General features: G+C 30.3%; 1 protein-coding gene across 1 annotated transcript; it reads right to left on the reverse strand.

The window, feature by feature from the left end:
• Positions 1-939: 939 nt before the first annotated feature.
• Positions 940-4,839, reverse strand: LOC106761356 (cytokinin dehydrogenase 3). The gene is made up of 5 exons (XM_014644903.2): positions 3,977-4,839; positions 3,025-3,152; positions 2,071-2,346; positions 1,657-1,925; positions 940-1,562 (listed from the first exon to the last, which is right to left on the reverse strand). The coding sequence occupies exons 1-5, from the start codon at positions 4,623-4,625 to the stop codon at positions 1,271-1,273; spliced, it is 1,614 nt and encodes a 537-aa protein (XP_014500389.1). The 5' UTR covers positions 4,626-4,839; the 3' UTR covers positions 940-1,270.
• Between the last annotated feature and the right edge of the window lie 15,841 nt (positions 4,840-20,680).

Consider the following 20,680-nt stretch of genomic DNA (forward strand, 5'->3'; position numbering starts at 1 on the left):
AACTTTAAATTAAAATATTCATCACTGCCACTTGTGTTGTGTCCTTTCATTGATATACTACAATATCCCCAAATTCTTCGCAAAATCGAGATACGTAGATTGCATTCCTTGGTTACAGCAATGATTCATGCCTATTTTTATTTATTTTTCTATGAACTATGGTATTTCCCCATAATAGAAGATTAATCCCTTCCCAGAGATAAAAAAATAAAAAAAATATTTTTTTACTAAAACCGTTTTCATTAAAGTTTTTTTTTTTTTTTTTTACATATGTATTTAGAGGTTAATATTCTTATAAATTCCTGGTGGATGTTTTAAAGTGATAGGTGGAGAAACTTTAACATCAATTAATCATGAATAGTTTTATATCAAAGATTAAAATATTATTTTCGATCTAAAAAACTTAAGTATACGTATTATGTAATTTTTTTATCTTTCTCATTTTAAGTTAAATTTTTACAAATTACAAATTGTATGAAACTTGATGTAAACTAGAGTTTGAGTAAATGAGCATTTGTTTATTGGATGATTGTTTAGATTAATTAAGGAGCAATGAGTTGTATTCTCTTGTAAAGCAGCATAATCTTTTTAATGATATATAATTAAGAGGAAGGATCTCTGGCAATGGAGATTAATTATAGTATTTGAAGGCATTTGGCGTTATCACATCTATCTAGCAACCTACGATGATTTATTATTATGCCATACAGCTAGGACTCTCGATTTAGACACAATAATGATGTTCCTCCTTAACCTAGGATCTCAATTATTGCTAGGGTGCCCATGTTCAAAATTAGGAAGGCAAAACCATAACAATAATAATAATAATAATAATGCCACCAAACACACTCATTGCACACATTAATTAACAATTCATGTAGGATTAGAAGAACGTGATGAACACGAACCCTCCATATACTAAGTTATTGCAAACTAGTCTTAATATAAAGTGGTATTGGAGACACAGAAGATGAAAATCATTAAGTTTTTATCGGTTGTGTGGTGATGAGATGATAGAGAAATGAAAAAGAGTGAGGGAAACAATGGTACAGCTAGCTGTGTGCATCTTTCACACATGATTTTGTCAACCTAACGTATCTAAAGTATGTGTAACCTGATCTACATATATGCCAAAGACATGCAGCTTTTAACCCCACCCTCTTAACAAAAACAAGTACAAACCCTATCATCTAAACTATGGGTCCTATGTGTACACTTAGGTAGTCCCACCATATGTTTTCTTCTTTTTATTTATTATAAAAAAGCTAGTTTAATTGTTAAAGATTCTTTGTCCAGGTGATAGAATCATTCTAGGATCAAACTGCTGTTTTCTTTCTACAAAAGTCCTCCATTTAGGGCCAAAATGCTTTGTCCAATCTTCTTGTGTGCGGTAGTGGGGAAGATATTGCTTAATATTGATCCCAGCATCATTACAAAACTGCACAATTTCTTTATTTTGAGTATCATAGTCCTTCCAATTATCAAACCCACTTGAATGCAAAAACCCAACTGTGTAGAAGATATCCTCGTCTGGTATTGATGCTGACATCCTATTGTCCCACCTGATTTTTTTTATTTTTTTTGTACAATTTGAAGTCAGTAAAGAGAAGAAATGTAACATAAATCGAGATTGATCAAGTAGTTCAGCTCGATTACTTGTTTCTATTCATGGGATAAACCAAGACAGGTCCTGTGGTGATGTTTCGTTTAAGGATGATGTTCTTGAACACGCCTGAGTCAAAATCCATGATTTGAGATTTTGGTATGAACAAATTAAGCCAAGGGTGAGGAACATCCCACAGTCCCTGTGACTGTAGCTTCAACTCTCCACTTCGGACTCTGTTCAAGAACTCAACGTATGAGACATCTTTTTCGTAGTAAAATCCTGGGATGTAGCTCAGTTCTTGGAGTAAAACTTGGAGTTCCTACAGCAACACGAAAATAAGAATGTTATTACTTTGCAACATTAAAATTATAAGATGGAGTGTGACAAAGGGTTATTTATTAGATAGGACAAGAGAAATGAAAGGACACATCATGAAGGCAATTGCACATGAATGGAAGACGTACCTTGTCCACATTGTTTTCACTTTGGCCATCATAATATTTGGCAATTTCTAGGCAATAGAGGACGCTGTGTTGAGTTACTAGTGAAATTATTCGACCATGGTCGGCTAAAGGGAAGAAAGAAGATCTCCAATTATTTATGGGTCCTTGGTGCATCAGCAACGACCCTTCCACATAATCAACAGCAATATTTTGTTTCCTTCCAGTGATTGAGATTAATTGTTCTTGGTCTTTTGTAAAAGCAGAAAACTCATTGTACAAAAGTCTAACCCATTTAACCTGCCAATAAAAAAAAAAAAATTAAAAAATTCACCCTTCATTAACTCATTATCGTACTGATGAAAAACAATTATGATCACATGATTATAGTTTATGCAGTGAGTCCCATCAAATAGTACTGCTGAAATACTTATGTGAAATTCAATTCCATCATCTCACTCACCAACTTGCTTATCCTTTCTAGTGGAAACATATTAATGTATGGGCCTATCTTCTTGGTAGTATTTTCAAATACAGTTGTTATATCAGTTGATTTTTTTATTAAGAAATTAGAGGTTGAATCGTTGACGAGAGAGGTTAATATAGGAGCCTAATTATTGGTCGGCTTATGTGGTCTGAAAGGGTCACTGTGTATTTCAAAAGACTTTGAGTTATGACATGTACATTTTAATGGCTTTTCAATTTCAAGAATACACGTTGTTCACCTGTGGCTAGTCTGGTTTTCGTTTTCATGTGTGTCTCTCATGGATGACATAATGTGAAACTTGTGTGTGTATGTGTGTGTAAGGGGTACCAAGAAAAACGGTGACATAAAGCTTTTAGGACAAGGACATTTGATGCTTCCGTAAAGCTTGATGGTTGAATAATATAGCATGTAGGATTGGCGTCACTATGTGAAATGTTGGAAGAAGAAGCTACAAGACAAAGTCCTAGTCAATTCTGAAGATTTAAACGTACCCTCTTGGGAGCTGGCGCAAGAGCAATTCTTGCCCTTGTTATAATTCCAAACTGTCCTAAACCTCCAAGAACAGCGTGAAACAACTCCGAATTTGTCTGAGAAGAGCAGGTCACAGATTCTCCCTTTCCTGAACCAAATCAAAACTTGATTAGAACACAAACAATAATAATAATAATAATATATGATTGCATGCATGCACATGTTCTTTTAACAAACATTTCAAATCAAAATTCAGCGGCCTGACGAAAGAACGACTTGGACCAGTAGTATATGAACATGTTAAGAAGTTTGCTAAAACATTTACCAAAAATTGTAGACCAAGACTCGTTTCCGTTGTTAGATTAAAACAATATAAAACGAAATCAAGTTTGTGAAACTCATAATTCGAATAAAAAACAAAGAACAGGTCCGAAAAGCAAGGTTTTATAAATTTCAATCGCAATCACAGTCTGATGCATTACAGTACTTTTGAATTTTCTTTCATTTAAAATATGAACAGACGCCACTGTACCCGAAGTTGCAATGAAGTTCTGAAAACATTAACAACCACGGCACGTTGGTTACCTCAATTAGAGTTATGAATATTAAAAAAACGTTAATTTTTTTCAGGCAACACATCGTAACCATTATTTTATCTACTTTCCCCTCCAAAACTCCCTCTTTCCTTCCTTTCCAAGCTGTGACACTTTCCAAGGTGCCCAATGACCAATTCTGACAATATTAAAACACCGACTATTTAGATTCAGATGGTTGTTATAACACCTTTACAAATCTAAGAGCCCTGACACTCCCAATAAACAAAACTCAGACACATACTTCACTTTATGCAGTCATTTTCTTATCATAGTTCAAGTTTTATCATAGTTTTAGACAGGTTTGTTGGAATTATTATTGTTATTATATATGTTAGGTATAGTGAGTGAGTAGTGAGGAGAAAAGAAAGTGTGATACCAGTGATGACATCCATTTCACGAACAGTGGAGATTTGAGGACCAAAGCGGAAGGTTTGGCCACTGATGCCAGCATTGGAGAGAGTTCCTCCCACTGTCAAGTACAAGTAATCAGTCCAAGAGAGAGGTGCAAGTCCATGCTCGAGAGTGGCGTGAAGAACATCGATCCAAAGTTGCTCCCCTCCGACATCAGCGTAGTGAAAGTAACCAACCGAAGGGTCCACCGTGTTGCTCACCCTTATCCCCACCCCACTGCCCCTCTCTCTGAACCCTGCCATGTCCACCACCACGCCGCCACGTGCCATCGCCTGCCCCCGCGTGGAGTGCCCTTGTCCCCTCGCCGCCACCTTGAAGGGGACAGCCTCCCTGTACGACGCCTTGAGCAGCCGTGCGATGTCCTGCGCCGACGCCGGGTGGAAGACCGCCAGTGGGACTTCCCGAGCTATGTTGCCGTAGTCCTTAGAAGCTCTTCCCTGAAGAGCTTCCGAGTCTCCTCGGAGCTTGTGAAAGACATCCTCGTCTACTCCGGCAAGCTCGGCAGGTAAAACAGTGTTCCATTGGGAGGTTTTTCCGACAGTGGAGATCAAACGCGTGATTGTTATGAGCAAGAGGATGAAGTATGTGGGGGAAGGGTGGTTCTCAGCTACCATTTTTGTGGTTTGAAGGGAAAGAACGAGAATGGGAGAAGAAAGAAGAGAGAAGAGAAAAAGAGAGAGTAGTTTTTTTGTTATAGTGTGGATGGAATTGTTTGGTTGTTGGTGTTTTGTGGTAGTGGGGAATGGAGGTGGAGGAGGTAGGGGCTATAAATAGAATGGAAGAGTACTTTGCATGATAAAGGAGAGGATATGGGAAAATATTTAATTTCAGATCAAAGTACTTCAATTTCACAAAAAATATTATTCTCAAAAAAATAAATATAAATATATTGAATGTTCTTAATTACTTCCACACATTTTTGGAATAAATTAAAAAACAGGGCAGAGCAATTAAAATATGTTTGCTTTAGTAATGCCCTCTTGTTATTTTTTACTGCCATAGAAAAATATTCAAAACAAATCAGTAACACAAAACTTTTAAATTGTATTTGGTCCTTCTTCTCAAAACTCACCAAGTATTTTGTGTAAAGCAATTAAACTGAGAAGCAATTAATGAAGTATTAATTAGGCCTTCTTCCAATTGTTGCTTCCTTTTCAAGCTTAAGCTGCTTCTTCTTCTTCTTCCATTGTTGGCCATGCTATAATAAAATAAATAAATAACGCAGTTGAATTGGAGCCGTTGGATTCTTATCTCAGGGTCAAAGATTGGTCAAAATGAGTCAATTGAAATACCCTTTATATTTTATATTAGAAATTGAAGTTTTGAAATTTAAGAATTTAAAGAGAGAGTCAAAATGGGGTAATTATCAAAAGGATCTCTCAAGATTTTCTTTCCCGGGACCATGGATCAAACTATATATATATTGCATTAAACTTTTGTAATTCATGGGAGCGTGATGTCAATGGGAACTGAGAGAGACATCACACCAGATTTTCTTGGTGCCAAGATTTTGTTGATGAACATGATATCTATTCCAACATATATGTAATCAAAAGAAAACGAAAGCTAACCGTAACACAACAATGTGCCTCCTAAGCCATATGAATGTCTCTACACGACATGATTTTCTTCCCCCCAGTTTCAACATCTTCTTAGCCAAACACAATAAGCTGACAGATACCACCATGCCATTATTAAAATCTCTCCAGTTAGGAGATCAAATAATTAATTAGCAATGCTTACTGATTGAACTAATCCTAATTAATTACGTGGTGAGTCAACATATAAAAAAAAATGAAAAGCACCTGGCATGCCTTTTATCAGAATATAGGAAGAAAACAATGGCATGCTATGCACACGCAAGAGAATCCAGTGAACTGTTTAATAATATAATTTCTTTTGGCTATGGCTAGCTTTCAGGGGAGTCTTTCCAGTTGCTAATATTTATATCTATATATATATATATGCATGTCACAATTATTTGAAGTGTATAAAATATATATACTGAATTGTTGTTTTGGCAAATGGGCAAATGCAAAGAAATGTGAAATTGCAGGTCCAAGACAAGGACATTGAAAATTAATCAGAGTAAGAACAAAAGGGCATTCAAAGAACAATCTTTGACCAATAGATCTCGCTGGTAAGAGGAGCTATCATATTGCAAGGCCCTCCACCAAGTATGTATGATTCTGAAGAACATATATATTCCATAACGCTTTATACTGAAGATTGTGATCTTTGACGATATAGATTTTCATGCAGGACTAATAAATGCAGAAAAGAAAAGAAAAAAGTGATAAATTATAAATTGCTAGGGATGGTATGCAATTTATGTTGGAGATGCTGAATGGAGGAGTTGATAATAATTATGCATACCTTGTCACATGTTGAAACAGCGATAGTTAGGTCTTGTACCTAACCAAACCAGTATCTTCTTATCTCTTCAAAAGAACAAGGGTAAAAATAATGCCACCAAGACAAGGGTTTATCTTTCTAAAGTAAATTTTGCTGCCCTCAAAATATATAAATATATATATTATATATATATATATACCGTATACCCTTGTTGTGTAGGTCCACCTACGTGTCTTGGAAACGTTTGGTGAAATTGAAATTCAACTTGGGAATAGAATAGAGATGTAATATGTTGCCACCACCAGTGACTGAGGTTGAATATTCCACACTTTTTTCTTGTGTATTATCATAAGCGATACACTACACATGCAGCCCAATATTCGGATCAATCCCTATCATGGCACTAGTATAAACCCATAACTATATATATTTTTATACTTTAGGGAAAAACTCTCAAATTCCTGTTTCAAAAGTTTATATAACAAGATAGCAACTATTTTTCATTTACAATAAAACAAAAAATCTCATAATTCATATTCATCTCTGAAAATCATTCTGCTTTTTGTGTATTACAGGACAAATTATCAAAACAGTTCTTCCAAAAGACTATATACTTGAACGTTTTTTAAAGTTTTAATTATTTAATGAATTTGGGTTATCTTAATTGATTTTTTTTATCAAGAACTTGTTTTATTAAGTGTTTAAAATGTTTTTTCTTTAAATTATCTAAGAACTTTATTATTTCCTTTTTTTTCTTTAATTTATTTCAACTAGCTCTTTGATAAATAAGTGGAAGTCGACGATAAATTATAGACAAAGGATAAAAATACCAGTTGTATTGCCTCATTAACAATAGAATTAAATGACAAAATTACTCAGACACAAATAAAAATATTTTGAATACTTAATAAATTATGTTATTCAATAAAGACTGAATTAAAACTATTTAACTAAATCATTTTAAAATTAGAGTGGGAATTTAAGATTTTTGAGCATTGATAATGAGTGTGAACATGTGAGTTACATTAGACAATAGTTTATGAGTGTTTGATTTTAAAATGTTTGTATATATAAAATGAAAAGGATTAGAGATAATAAGAGTGTATTAGTTAGATGTATTTGGCAATGCATGAATGTGAGAAAATGAAATAAAGAGAGAGAAGAAGATTGTGGGGGGACTGTTTCCAAGATATTGGAGATCTTTATGGGGATCTAAGCCAAGCAGAACACAGAAGCAATCAGATCACGTGCTCAACAAACAAACAAAAACAACAACAGCAGCTTTACACAGTCCTAAAAACACCATCGTACCCATGTCACTTTGATTGGCGGATACTGCTGTAACCAATACACAGCCGTACGTGCATGGAATTTCAGCAAGTACTATGTCACACAGAGCATAGATGTCTCTTATCTCTGCATTTTCATCCCATCACCACCTTCCTTTTCTTCTTCTTCTACCTCTTCCTTCATCTCAACATCATTAACAACATCATCAACAACAACCTTAACCCTCTACATTGCATGTATGTTCAGGTGTTCACTGACATTGTAACAACTACCCATCTAAATCCTTTGAACCAACCAGACACTCCAACCCCAGTGCTTATCTTTCCAATGCTCATCTTATTATAAGTGTGAATATGTGAAGAGCATATTTTGTCACTATGTCTCATTTCTCACTCTTATCCCATTAATTTGATTGACGCGTGCTGTCTCAATTATGAAATAATTGACATTTCATCGCTCAATTAACGATCGTTTGTGCAATTCTCGTCACTCTTTTATTAACTCTGCCCCCTTTATTAGCATTATCATTAATTACTTTTCATTTCCAAATCACAAACACTTTTTTCCGGTTGAAGAGAAAATAAAAATAAGAGAGGTAAAGAAAAGGTAAATTTATAATACTATTTTAATTTAGTTTTTACATATTTATATTATATATATGTGTGAGTGTTTTATAAATAAAAATAAAGTAGGTTGATTATGAATATGAGTATAATCATCTAACAATAAAGTTTTTGTTTTATTTTAATTCTCACAAGATAACTTAAACATGAGTTGTCATGTCACTACATATTATTATTTTTATTATAAATATTAAATATATAATTATAATAAAAAATATGATATTATTAAATATTTAATATTAGTATTAAAAGAAAATATATATTTTTCTTTGATATTAAATATCGAGAAAGAAATATAATTTATAAATATGAAAAAAATTATCAAATAATAATTGAAATAAATAGTAAATAATTATAAAAAATAACAAAGATTATAAACTTATATCTTAAAAATAAATTATGAAGTAAAAGATAAGAACCAACTAATATCTTAAAGTTTTATAAATTTTTAATAAATACAAATATAAATATAAAGATAGAGACGAGTATTGAGATATCTAATTTAATATATTATATATTATTCATATTTATATCCATATCTAATATATGATGTGATGGAATAAGTTAAAAAGTGGACTTAAGTCTAATTCAATTCATAATGGTTTATATCCATTTATATATTATAAATTAGTTTTATTTCTAGTCAATATCAGACTTCTAACATAGTATATGGATTTAAAGAAAATCTACATGAACAAATTTATTTACAATGTTAAACTTACATTGAACGAAAATTGTTTAGTTTCCTTTATTTCTTAGTTTCTGCCTTAATGCCTGTAGAATAAATGGTGTAATTTGTTTAAAGGTATATTAGTATTTTATCTTTTATTTGTTCAGTATAGGAACTTGGACGGGGTAACAGCAAGGTTGGTTGATTAAATTGACATAAAACTAAGGAATAGATCATTAAAACAAAGTCAATTTTCAAAGACTTTGCTAAAGGGATAAATATTACATAGGGTTTGATTGAATTAGAATTAGATTTTTTATTCCAATAGTTTGTACAATATAAATATTTTTTTGTTTTCCTTACAAATGACATTATTATTGTCATGGCATCCTCAATATAGATAATTCATGATCGAGATGATTCCAAACGTACATATGACATTTTTGTTTAAAAAGTCTACTAAATCTAGGTGGCATGTCCTATAGAAGTCACTGATCCAATTGACACATTCTATATAAACATCTACTTTATTAGAAAATTTTATGGGACATGTAAAACTAGATTTGTTCAAGTAATTAAATAATAAAAAATAAAAATGAGTGATGCTTGATATGGATTCGTATATTGGTATAATTCATTCTAATATAACTTAAAATATGAAATATTTTAGAAAATGTTAAAAAATATAAAATTATTTTTTAATGTTAATTAAGATAAATATTAAAAATAAATAAACTTAATGTGAATTTAATAAGTATTAACCAAATTAAATATTAAAACAAAATAAATTAGTCTCGAGCTAATATAGACTAACTAAAATAAATATTAAAAGTAAAAACTTAATATTGATTTATTGGACAATAACTAAAATAAATATAAAAAATAAATAAGCTTTGTATTCTGAAATTAATTTTGTTTATTTTTAATATTTATATTTAATTTAATTAGACGCAAGATAAAATAAATATTAAAAATAAATAAGTTAGTGTTAGTTTAATAAAAATTAACCCTTTTTTATTTTTAATATTTAAATTTATTTAAGTTATCACCAAGTTATATATTTTAGATTTGTGTGCATTATTAAGAATGAATACAATTATTTTTAATTTAAAAATTCAAATTTAAAAATAATAAATTTTATTTATAGTTGTAATCGCTATTGACTCCATTTTCTCTTCCTCTTCCTTATTTCTTTTTTTTTCTTCTCATCCATCTCCCTTTTATATATAAAAAGTTTCATTATACTTGGTAAAATATTTGATATTATAAAAAAAATTAATTCGTCAATAAAAATTATAAGTTACTGATAGATTTATTAATAAAATTAACTCTCAAAAGTTATTGACAAAAATATTTATACATATTCAAATATACTAATGAGTCTTACTTTTTATTAGTGATAAAAATAATTTAAATACTAAAATATTAATAAAATCTATTGATAATTTTGTTTGTCTAACAAATTTATTTTCAATTATAAAAACAATAAAGAAAATTTGTATAGTGAACTTAGTGTGTCAATTGTAAAATGACGGTCATTTAAAAATTGAATTGATATAATTTTTAACAGAAAGTAGTGTTAGAGTGATAATGAGCATGAAGAATGAATATGCCATTTTTACGAAACTAGAAACCTGAGAGACAAGCCATGAGGTACATGGGTCAAAGACATTGGTGGATAATAAGAAGGAAACAAAGGAAGATGTATGGAAAGGTCAAAGTCAAAAACATAATAAGAAGGAAATACAGATGTTCAATGTTTCCATTCATGACATGAAAGTGGTGGATATGTTTACATGGTTTAAGGAAAACAGAGTGAGAAAAAGGTGGATTCATCAAATTCTTCTATCAAAAGGAATGGTTAGATACAAAAATATAACATCATCGCGTGCTTTGCTATCCAAATCATTTAAAGTGGGTAGGGTATATTCATCATTCAATATTCCTTAATAACAACAATAAATATTTCTACTGAAACAATCTAACTCGGTCAAAGAGTGTGTTAAGAATTTAAGTATGATTTTAAATTTTATATTATATAGAATTGAGAACATAAAACACTATATAAAAATAGAAAATATATTATTTCATTGTTTTAAGGTTTTGGATAAAAAGTGTTATCAATCTTTTATATAGTTAAATTCTCGCATTTCAGTATCTTCCCGATAAACCTATTTCTAGATAGATCAACATAGTGAAGTTTCTTAATCTCGTATATTGCTCCTATTCAAAGGACTAACATAAACTTGAGATTTACTATTATGAGCAGTGTGTCTGTTGACTTGTATTTATGTGTCTAAACATGTTATTAAATTTTTGTTGTCGTTTTGTGAATGTGTGTTAGATGAATGGAGTATTGGAGTGAGTTGTTAGAACTATGCATGAATGTGAAGCAATGAGGTGTGGATGGAAATTAGCACACGATCATCAGACGTTTTATGAATACAAAAAAAAGTGTAAGCATTTAGAATTGTGTGGTGTTTGATTTAACGGGCACTAATTAACAAAGAGAAATATGGTTCCCACTTGCCTAACCAAAAGGAACAAGGAACTGCTGCAATTTTGCATTTTTTCAATTTTTCGTCTTCGTATTCACATTCACATAATTGCAAATTCTCGTCCTGTCCAATATATGCCAAATTCTAATTTACTGTTTTAAAAAAATAATATCTATATATCTAGTTGAATATAAAAGTGTTTGTTGAGTTCGAGCGTGAAATGGAGAACCAGAAAATCTAGAAAGAAACCAGAGACAAAAAAAACGAGAGAGAAAACACAGATAATAAGTGATCTGAATATTTGGAGATTGTATTCAAACGCAGAAGTTGACTACAATATATAGCCAACTCAAGCACCGCAACAAATAGAATAGAAAACAACACAAAATAACCGAAGGATTACATGCAAAAGATCGGTCGGTCATAATTGGTAAAGGTCGAACATAAACCGAAAAACAAACCAACTAAACCAACAAACCTAACGTCAAACCCAGCCACAGAGAACCGTTCGATCACACAAAGACCGGACGATGAAGATAATAGTCATGTCTAAACAACAACATTTATAAGAGGTAAATGCTTGGTTAGTTTTTCACTATCCCTCACATATTTGCTTACTTTTGCATTAGGTAACCTATCTTTTCAAGATCAAACCTGAAAGGTATTGATTAGAGGCAAAATATTTTCACAAAATTAAGCTAGTCAGCAACTCAAATTTTAGTTAACAGTGAAAGTTAATTAGCAGATTGTTAAGTTAGTTTATTGAAGTACAAAAATTATGTTAGAGTAATTTACAAATATGTGAAATGATTGAAATTAACAATTTCTTTTTAAGTTTTCCTTCTTTTATATTCTCGTATTTTGTATCTATAGATGTACTTTAAACTGTTTAGTTTCAACTATTTTATATTTTTATATTATAATTCTGTTAATAATCTAATAAAATGCCTTGAAATATTTTCTACTCCGTTTAAGATGAAATAACACACTTAAATACACAAATATCATATTTTGCACTACGTTGATTTGTACAACGGCTGAAACTTCTTATAATATAATATAATTAAAAAAGAACCAAAATTAAATAACAGTTACCCTAAGAAAAATAAATAATTATAAGAACTTGAAATTAAAAGAAAAGTTTATGATAGAAGCTGTAACAAACCAATTTTCCTTTCTTATTTTTATAATTTAAAATAAACTTCATTCCTAATTTATTGAAAATCTCAATAATAAAAATAGACATTGTTTTATGAACAAATATTATTAAAAAAGAAAATATAAAAGTCTAAGATTATCTCAAACATTTTTCAATATTGATTACTATATTTAGTGTCACGCATCTTCTTTTGTATAAAAATGATCACTAGAGGTGAAAATTACAACTACCAAAATAAAAGAGTGAACTAACATACAAATATCATAACATCATAACTAGCATACACAAAAATTATAATATAACAATGTGTCTAAACCTTACATAGTTACATGTCTCACAATATCATAAACCGATTGTTTCACACAACCACACAAAACATATTATCATTGCAAATAATACGATTACTAGTGAACTTAAAATCATAAGTCGATTTGTAACTCCCGCACAAAGTTTACTAATACAGGTGTTACCTCTCATTACTCTCTTGGATATGCCTCCATCAAAATATACATATATATTTTTCTATTACTCTTCTTGAGAGTCCTAACAAAGTACATACGTGTTATTTTTCATTACTCTTCTCGAGAATCTCGACAAAGTATACTTATGGTATAACTACGCAGATTTATCATTCACCACACTCATTAAGTCATACTTTTATATTTCCAAATAAGCACATATTGATATATAATCACAATATTACTAAATATCATTTTCTCCACAATTTAGACTTATAAAATATTATTATTATATCACATACAAAAAAAAAGAAAAAACCAAAAATGTAACATCCTCTACCTCTAACTCTTCACTTTAAAATAAAACATATTCATATTGTGCTTCTCAAAAGTATTCCAAACTCTTTTGTCTTTCTGAAAGTATTGTAAACTGTTTTGTCTCATGCACTCATTAATATTATTGGATACTCAGTTTAAGTAAAATATCTTTATAAAATTGATTTTTATAATAAAGATTACTTGTATTTGTATATTATAAATTACTTTATCTTTTGTTAATAGGATATCTTTATAATATGATGAAGATAATAAGAAAAGGATGACCTTATATTTGATTCATCTTTGAAGTTGATTATCGAGAAAGGTTTGTGTCCATTTCACATCTTCATACACTTACTTCAATTATATATTAAAATGAGAAGTGAAAATCAGTTTAACATCTGAGTTATGTGTGTCTCTGAAAAGGTTGAATACATATCATTTTCACATTCTTTTTATATGAGATCTCTTTTATTTGCTTTTTCTTTTTCACTTTTATTTGGTATAAAGAGGGAATAATGTGCATGTACTGAAACCAAAGTAAGTAAAAGAAAGTAATGTGCTGGTAGGCCAATAATACAGCTTGTAATCATTAGCTCTCAGTATATATCACTCTATCAACTTTTTTTAAACACTATCATTGTAAAAGACAACATGGGTAGCCCTTCAACCAAGCACACTTTACAGTGACAATATGCTTCCAACCCTTTACAATCCCATTTGCTAATCATCATTTTTGCATCAAATGAATCAACCCATTATATGTTTCTCAATATTCATTTGCCCATCAATTCTATTAGTGCATGCTTCGAATGTGGAGTTACCATAAAAAATTCTGTTCTCACATTTCATGTATGATAAAATATTAGTTCAAATTTTTCATATCATGTTTTTGTTTTGATCTCTTTTTCTACCTTAAATTTTTCATATAATGTTTGAAAAATTATTAAAATAAGTTAGGTATAGTATTCAATGCCACTTATGTTGTCTCTTAATTATAACTTCTTTATCTTCAATTGTATAATTTTAATAGAACTGTTCTCCCAATAACAATTGTAAATGGCTACAGATGTTGACATGACAATAACATGTCACTCAGGTGGGAATGACATTTTTGGCTTAAAAATTAGTTAAAGGTGTTAAAATAAAGGACTTTAACACTTATTTTGTCACTAAAATAAGAGTTGCTAAGAATTTGATTTTATTTTTGATATCTTATAAAAAATATTTATTATATTATTTGGTGAGGGACCAAAGTTAAACAGATTTCTGCTAAGGTTTCCACTTATTAAGAGAAAGTGAATAGATTATTTGCAATGAATGAATTGATTTATTGTAGATTGGTTGATTTGACATGACATAGAGAGAAAGATGATGAGCTCAAAAGAAAAAACCTTATCTTTATTAGGATATGTTTACCAGATAATATACAAATAATTAATGAGGAGTTTGATAAGGTTGTACGTTATCATGCTGGAATTTTATTGGTACTAAAATGGACAAGTTTTAAAAGTGAGAAGTGTGTTGAATTCCACTGAAGTTATTATTTTCGACCTAAAATCCTGTTGAAAAGTAAGTTTTCATTTTCTTTTATTAAAATCATGCCAAAAATCACGATTTTCACAATATTTTTAATATACACTTAACATTTTAAAATTATATTATTAGGAGTGAATTTAAGTCTATCTCAATCTCACAAAATCGACTTATAAAGTGAGGTTTGCATTCATTTATATAATTAATCTTATCTTTAGTCATCCACGTGGGACTTCCAACACATACTTACAAACATTTTTTTTAAACATTTTTTTTTAAATTATGTTTTTCTTAAAGTACTATTTAAAATATATTAATTAAGTGAAAATTGTATTTCTAAATACAATTTCAATAAAAATAAATAAAAAACAATATTCACGTTAAGCTTTTCTATCAAATATTTCTAAAATTTTAATACCAATATAAACTCATATAAGATATTAAAATATCATTTTTAATTTAAAATCTTTAACATAATAGCTTTATAGATAACTTTACTTATATATTATCTATCTTATTTATTTTTAATTATTGTAAGACTTTTATTTCACTTTAAATTTCTAATAATCTTCCCTTAAGTGAGTTTCTTCCACTAAAAAAATACAACATTCAAGACACAATTATTTTAACAAGAGACAAATTATTGTTTTTAGTTTTTGGACTCTTTAAGGAACTCTGAACAATTTATTCATGAATTAGATTCTTACCTAGTTGACCAAAACCCTATAGGAATAATGTACGCTAAGTTTGGTATGAGTAATATTACATGAAAATCTTGTACACAGAGAAAAGATACTTTATACAAAGCTAGTTCAGTGATACAATAATGATATCAATTAAAATACTTCAAACCTCTAATAGCTCTAACACATGAACATAATATTTGCAACTTGTTTAGATCGTGTAATAAACATAAAATAGAGAGTGATACTTTCTTTCTTTTGTAAATCCTTTACCTTTTTTAAGTTCTCTTAATTTTATATCTTCTATTAGAAAATTATTCTTGTATTTTTTAAAACAACATTTTTTTATTATAAATAAAAGCGACACTTATAAAATAATCATGAAAGTATAAGTGGTTTATTATACAAAAATATTTATTATTTTTATACCAAGGAGAAAAAAAGTGGGTAACAAAAATGATTTTGAAAGAATATATGTATAACATTCATGTTATAACATAATCATTGAAAAGTATCTTAAAGATTGGACATAACTTAGTTAAGTGATTCATTATAAAAAATAAGTTTTTCCCTACCTCTTATATTACATATTTACAAACACTTATATATTACTTGTAAAAATATTTGGATGTTTTTTAAACTTCGCAATATTTTTCAAAAACATTTTGTTAAAGCCTTAAACTACATTCAACTTCTAGAACTAACTTTATATTTTCACATACAACCTTATTAATCAGGATTGATATATAATCATTCTAATAAATTTTACTCTCAAATCCTTCTTAGCTTTTTCTATCCATAATAAGTGAATGGTAGTTTTTTATTTTTTATTTTTTTTCCAGAAGTGAATCATAAGTTAGAATAGTTGATCTTACTTTTTGCTCAAAGTGTAACACAAAATGGTCCCATCCCCAAGGACACAGGTGTCGATGGTTGAAGATAAGAAGTACATAAATGGGTACCATAATCTATGTATAGATCCTCTTATCTTTCTCTTCCCCGCCTTCGGATGGGCCATTTCCAGAACTCATAACACCTGTAGATTTCTCATCCAAACATGTCCAACCAGAGTGTTTCGTACTACGATATGTTTTTATTTATGATGTTGAGGTTTTCAGGAATTTCAATTATTTCTCAAATCATCACTGATTAATATATACACACGTAGACATGTTGTGTTACATGCCAAGGATTATAGACATGATATGACGGAATGTTTGTCATGTTATTAACTTATTATTAAGTGGTATGATATTATCTTAAGATATTAAAATCATGAACACTAAAATCCATCCATGATATGTTTGAAAGATTAAGACTGAATTAACTTACCATTTTCACAAGGAGAAAAAGTGTTTATTTTTCTTTATAAAATTTATGTGTTGATGAACAAATCAAAAGGTGCAGTTAGTGTTCTTCTGTTCGTGGAGTAATCAGATTTTTCGTTTTAGCCTTGAAGCATGGTAATAAAACTTTTGTTGAATTTATAAGAAAAAAAAATCTAAGTTTCAAGAAGAAATTATTAAAAGGAAACTCATTTTCTTAATTTTTTTGTCGGTTAAAACCATTTAGGTGTCCCTATTTTCGTAAGGTATTCCCAATTTGGTCCCTTCCTCATCTCTGCACAATTTTAACACCGTTAACGATTTTTAACGACAGGGACTAATTTGTTTGAAATTAAAGGACTCAATTGGGAAGGTTTAAAAGAAGAGAACCAAATTGGGAATACTTTACTATAATAGGAATGCTTAAATGGTTTTAACCTTTTTTTTTGTCTTAAACTCATTTCTAATTACAACTAATGCAACTCAGAAAAACACACAGAACGACTTCTGCATAAAAGGATGAGATCTCAGAGTGTAAGTCATGAAATACAAATCTGAAATCGGATTTTTCTTTTTCAATTTAGTTACCCCCACAAAATATTTCGTTCTATGTTAACAGAAAAGTTTGAAATAGAAGAAAAAAAGAAACTGATCCTTGGAATTGAGTCACTAATTGCGTTTGTCAATTTATGGCTAGGTAGCCAAAACGTGGAGTTTGCATAAAAAAACAATAGATTTTCATTTGTTGGAAAAGTCCAAAATCCGCATGATGTTGGTGTTGGGGGTTAAGGAAAGAAATTGGTAACATGTTTTGATATTGTAGAAAAAACCTAACGATGTCGCTAGGGTTTAATGAGCATATCTTTGGAAAGATTCTGCGTTGTTGTTTAGTCAATTCCCAAGGTAATGACCATCAGTTAGGAGCCATGGTGTTCCCATTGACACTTCCCTGCCTCTTCTTATAATGGCAACAATGTCACATCTGAAATCTCCTTAATTGCTTCACCAACAAATCTCTGCGAAATGACACTGCAGATTCAACTTTCATCCAAATATCATACTTGACTTGTTCTTTTCCGGGGACCTCCTTCTCAAAACCACAACCAATATTGTTTTCTAGATCGAATGTTTTTTCTGCTCTTGTCTTCTTCCAATGATTTCCCCAAATCTTAACTTTTTTATTTAGTAGCTATGTATAATATTATTGTTTTTGAGTTCGATACGTACATGCACTGCTCCACTCACTCAATCTACTTCTCCATCATTTATCATTTTCTTTTCTTATTCTGGCCACAGAAACACCAAGATGTGCCCTAATGTGTTTAATCATTATAATCTACTCACTTAAAAAACTTGGTTAGTAAGAAAAGTGTGAACCATTTTTTTGTATTACAACAAGGAAACAAGTGTGATCACTAAACACTTTATGATTTTGGATTTACAAGAACTTGCAACATGCGTGGGGTCATGATTTGTCTTTACTGTTATTATTAATGTTTGTTAGAAGTTTCATTTCTAATACAAATTTAATCTTATAAGTCAGTTTTTTCATGGAGTTAGATTTAAAGCTAAAATTTTTAAAAACCTAGGCCGCGTTTCTAGAATCTATAAAACGAAGAACAAGTTAAATTAATGTTTTGAAAAGCATTGTTTTGTTTTGATGATGGTAATTTGGCAGTGATGAAAGACAATTATGTAACAAATGTTTGAATTTGTCGTACCATAATGATCATCATCGTCACCCCCAAACGTACCATGTCTTGTGGACGATCTACTATCCGTACGTGTGCTGAAGCAAAGCATGGAAAATCGGGCCATGGACACAACATGTGAGAACACAATGTCATAACATCTGTAACAAAACCCAGAAATCTGAACCTCCATCAAAGAATCCAAATTGCTAACAACACTCACGACAACGAAGCAACAACCGTACCCATTGTCTTCCTTGCCGACGACTGGTTTCCTTTCAACCTTAAACACACAGAACTGTTGTGTTCTCCGTATGCAGCTTACTGCCACAACAATGAAGGCACCTCTATGCTAAAATCTGACTCCTAACCTCTATTCATGAATCGCCCTTTTGGCCCAGAATTTGACATTTCCCCAAAACTTATATCTTTCCACCCGTGGGAACAACCTCTTTTACTGTAATCTCCTTGTTTTATTCAAACTATTATTTTCCTTCTAAGTTCAACGAAATTTCACATACAATAAACACCCAATACAAGTTTCCCATTATTTGAATTGTTCCTGTATTGATTTAACTATATAGTATTTCAATTTTATGGTTCCATTTTAAAAAAAAATATATAAATTAGTGCAATTTCTTGTGTTAAACCGACAGTGATTAATATTTAAGACGATTTTTGGCATGGTAATTGCTAGAGACATCTAAAGCAGCCTTACTTTCATGTGTCCTAGGAAAAAATACAAACGAAAAGTTTTTGTTGCAGTATTTTCTGATACAATCTTAGTAAACATGTGGCAACACAGTACATAATGCTACATACTATCCGATTTAGAATGAAAAGAAGGGATATAAAAGCAAGTCATTTTAAACAAGGAAACTTGACCTGTGCAGTTAGCTGTAATATGCCCACTTTCTTCTGATGCTATCACTGTTTAGTAGGTTTATGAGTAACCATATGGAGAGACCTAGTCACATCGAAGTGAGAGATTTCATTTGAATAGGTAAAGATAAGTGTTGTGTGATGCATATTTGAGTGACCGAATCTAGATAAGAAAATGTAAATGTTGATAGGATAAAGATATTTTAACAAATTTTAATATCATTTACGTATCGTTTCGTGATTGTTTTAAAATTATTCCAAAATCAATAATAATAATCATAAACATCAACATGAATCAATTATAAAATGAGATATAAATAGTGTTAAAATATTATAAAAAAAATGGTATCAAAGTATCATTATCCATATTGATGTCAACACAGGACTTCAACCTTACACTGTTAGGTTTTCCTTTTGAGGTATTGACATGGCTACATTTCTTTAATTTTTGTTTAGTTCATCGCTAAAACTTTATATCTAACAGTTAACTATACATGCAGCATCACAAAAGAAATTAGGCAGATTAAAATGAGAAAGTTATTTGAATAAAGTATGTAGTATATATATTCTGGATCTGAATTGACTTCTGCAACGTGCATGTCCCGCGAGATGCAAGTGAAATGAATATGAAGGAAAATTGTGGAAGAAAATGGCGAGTGTAGCTTGTGTATAGCTTATAGGTGTCTGGACCACGCTGACTGCATGTTATTTACTTTTCTTTATTGTGAGTGGATGACAGTAACATCAGTTGGAAACAAACCGATTTCTCCAAGAGTATGAACTATTTTTTCTTCAAACAATCTGGTTTGGTTTGCCATACTGGTCCATTTTTCACGTGATTTTATATGCAACTGCATGTGTGGAAGCCATTAGAACGCAAGACACAGCAAGAACAATTTAAAAAGCTAGCTGTGGTATATGTAGGATGTAGGTTCACATTCTTAACTAACCATCTTCTCTTTTAATTTATACTATGTTAATTAGTAGAATTAATTATTCTATGTCTCAACATAGTTTTTAAATTTGATTAGGAAATGATTGGTTTTTATTTTGTTAATTAGTAGTAATGGCAATGAAGAAAGCTAGGTAGGGTGGTTACTATATATTAACAGTACATACCAAACTATGGAGGCTTTGGCATGTGCAATAATTCCGCAGCCAAGCTGACTTATGTTTGGCAA

This window comes from Vigna radiata, chromosome 5 (assembly GCF_000741045.1).
Source record: "Vigna radiata var. radiata cultivar VC1973A chromosome 5, Vradiata_ver6, whole genome shotgun sequence".
Taxonomy (NCBI): domain Eukaryota; kingdom Viridiplantae; phylum Streptophyta; class Magnoliopsida; order Fabales; family Fabaceae; genus Vigna; species Vigna radiata.

What these genes read in the sequence shown, in the direction of transcription:
- LOC106761356 (XM_014644903.2), bottom strand. Translation starts at nt 4,625, where the DNA reads ATGGTAGCTGAGAACCACCCTTCCCCCACATACTTCATCCTCTTGCTC. An exon ending in TTGCGCCAGCTCCCAAGAGG is followed by an intron (nt 2,347 to 3,024) that starts GTACGTTTAAAT and finishes TTTTATTGGCAG; the next exon opens with GTTAAATGGGTTAGACTTTT. An exon ending in TATCCCATGAATAGAAACAA is followed by an intron (nt 1,563 to 1,656) that starts GTAATCGAGCTG and finishes AAAAAAAATCAG; the next exon opens with GTGGGACAATAGGATGTCAG.